Source organism: Sinocyclocheilus grahami, unplaced genomic scaffold (genome assembly GCF_001515645.1).
Source record: "Sinocyclocheilus grahami isolate Dianchi unplaced genomic scaffold, SAMN03320097.WGS_v1.1 scaffold258.1, whole genome shotgun sequence".
In the NCBI taxonomy this organism is placed as follows: domain Eukaryota; kingdom Metazoa; phylum Chordata; class Actinopteri; order Cypriniformes; family Cyprinidae; genus Sinocyclocheilus; species Sinocyclocheilus grahami.
In genome coordinates, this window is record NW_015505437.1 from 1364134 (window position 1) to 1366633 (window position 2500).

General features: G+C 43.8%; 1 protein-coding gene across 2 annotated transcripts in view; it reads right to left on the bottom strand.

Moving 5' to 3' along the window:
- The window catches only part of adcy3a (adenylate cyclase 3a), a 35153-nt gene that overhangs the window by 31223 nt on the left and 1430 nt on the right, over window positions 1-2500 (bottom strand). For both annotated transcript variants that reach the window (XM_016290378.1, XM_016290376.1), the window contains exon 1: window positions 1235-2500. This exon is cut by the window's right edge and continues 1430 nt beyond it. In XM_016290378.1, the coding sequence (XP_016145864.1) occupies window positions 1235-1909 (675 nt within the window). In that variant the 5' untranslated portion in view covers window positions 1910-2500. The remainder of the gene's footprint in view (window positions 1-1234) is intronic.

The following is a 2500-nucleotide window of genomic DNA, read 5'->3' on the forward strand; positions in this document are numbered from 1 at the left end:
TGTGTGTGTGTGTGTGTGTGTGTGTGTGTAAAATTGTCTACGAGGCTTGAATCTACAAGGCTTTTTAAGATGTATTCCCGTCAAAATGACTTAAGGCAAGTATAAATTTAGTGACACGTATCTTAACCATTTAAGATTTAAATGACTGAGATATATATTAAAGAGTAAAATCTTCATGCAGCCTTTAAAATACAAAGCATGTGCTTGTTTGATGCCAAAAATTGTTGTCATTGAGTCTGTCACGTTCTCAGGTTTTAACACCAGTTGAATCGGACTTTGATCAGAAACCTCAGGAGGAACTGTGAGAAGATATTAACATAATTTACACCATTAAAAAATAAAGCTTTAAAAAGTTTCTCTAAGAGGAATAATTTTTGGTTCCTCAAAGCAACTTTCAGTGGTTGGTTCTTAGAAGAACCATGTTTTTCTAAATGGTTCTAAATTTTCTAAATCGTGGTAAATAGCTCTAAAAATAAAGGTACTTTATTGGCATCGATGGTTCCATGAAGAACCTTTAACATCCGTCGAATTGTTTAATTCCACAAAAGGTTATTTTTTGTGAAAAAAAGTTCTTCATACTTCACCAAACAGGGATCTTTTAAAAACTGCTCTCTTAAAAATAAAGGTTCTTTTTTGGCATCAATGGTTCCACACCCACCCATGGAACCTTTTCATTCCACAAAAGGTTCTTTACAGTGGAAAAAGGTTCTTTAGATTATTAAAATGTTCTTCACAGTAAGAAAAAATGGTTATTTTATGAACTGTTCACTGAAAGGTTCTTTGGGGAACCAAAACTGGTTCTTCTATGGCATCACTATGAAAACCCCCTTTTGGAACCTTTATTTTTAAGAGTGTGATCACTGAAAGGTTCTTTGTGGAACCAAAAATGGTTCTTTTGGACCTTTTGTGGATTGGAAAGGTTCCATAGAGATTTTAAAGGTTCTTCACGGAACCGTAGATGCCAATAAAGAACCTTATGAACCATCTTCACTCTTCCAAACTGCTAGCATCATTTTATTTTTTTAAATCAAGTCAGAATTTTCTTCACACAAGAACTGACTACTGAAAGGTTCTTTGGGGAAACAAAAATGGTTCTTTAGGAACTTTTGTGGATTGGAAAGGTTCCATAGAGATTTTAAACCTTCTTCATGGAACGTGGAACATGGATCATGATCGTTCGAATCTCTCAAGACCCATCTTTACTCCTCCAAACCGCTGGCATCATTTTTCTCACCTGTCTTCCAAGAGCCGCCCCCTGAATGTCCTCCTGCTGCTGCTGGGCAATCGTGACGCCCAGGACGAGCGTGTGCACACCGCAGGACACGGCTGTGATGAGCACTATAGGGGTCAGCCGTAGCGGCAACGTCAGAAAGAAGGAAAAGCTAAAAAACGCCTGCCAGCCCACCGTGTCGCTGGGCTGATGGAAGCGAGCGAAGTTCAGTCCTAGGTAACAGAAGTTCTGGGCCGCTATGAGCACCCACAAGACATAGGGCACTAGGCGGCGCGTCACACGGTCCGGGAGCAGACCGAACCGGCACAGCAGGTACAGCAGGACGTCCGCTGCCAGCCCCACCGACGCCACGGCCACAGACGCCAGCTTATCGCTCGTGTAGAGCACAGTGCACATCACAATGACGTAGCAGTCGAAGAGGGCCGCGAACACCACCAGCACCAGCAGGGTCTCGTGCCTCTGCCGGCGGAAGTAGGTCTGGTAGAGGTTCTCCAGAGAGTCCGGCGCGAAGGTCAGACGCATGAACCGCGGCAGACACAGGCAGCAGCCGGAGCTGCGCACAGTCACCTCATGGGTGCGTCCCACTGCCTGCCCCGGGTCCGAGGGCAGGGTGACTGAACAGTCCGCCGAATACTCCGCAGAATACTCGGGCTCCGAAAAGGCCCGGTTCCGGTGCATTCTGGGGTGCTGGATTGTAAAAGATGCTATAAAAACTAAGGGTGTATTCACACCTGTTTTGTTTGGTTCGACTGAATCAAACTCGAGTCTTACTATAGAGAGATGAGAGGGTCTGTATTACTTACTATTGGAGAAAGCGTAACGGCTAACTTGTATCACGTCGGCCTTAATAACCAATTACATTACAGCCTTGACGTCAATGAATTTCAGTCAGAGTTGTGCGACACTCAATCGCCGTTTACGGATCCCATAGGAATGAATGAGAAGTGCTGTAAGCTAAATCCCACCTGTTGCAAAAAGTCAGTGACTTCTCTTATAAAACTGCGTTTTTTTCGGGGTGAACTCTAAAAATAGTTCAATCCAAAAGTACCGTTTAGTGTAAAACGTGTTGAGGATTAGCCGATAGGCTGTGGATTCATTAAATGATAAGCCGTTTCCTCTCAAAAGCTGTTTATTCAGCGTAGTGAAGCCTCTTCTCCATTGACATGCATTAAAAAAAAACGGCCTCTGGTTTCCTTCCCCACATACTGCCTTAGCATCAGCCGATATGCTTTTTTGGCTAAAGGTGGCAGGCTTGCCTTCTAGTGGCTT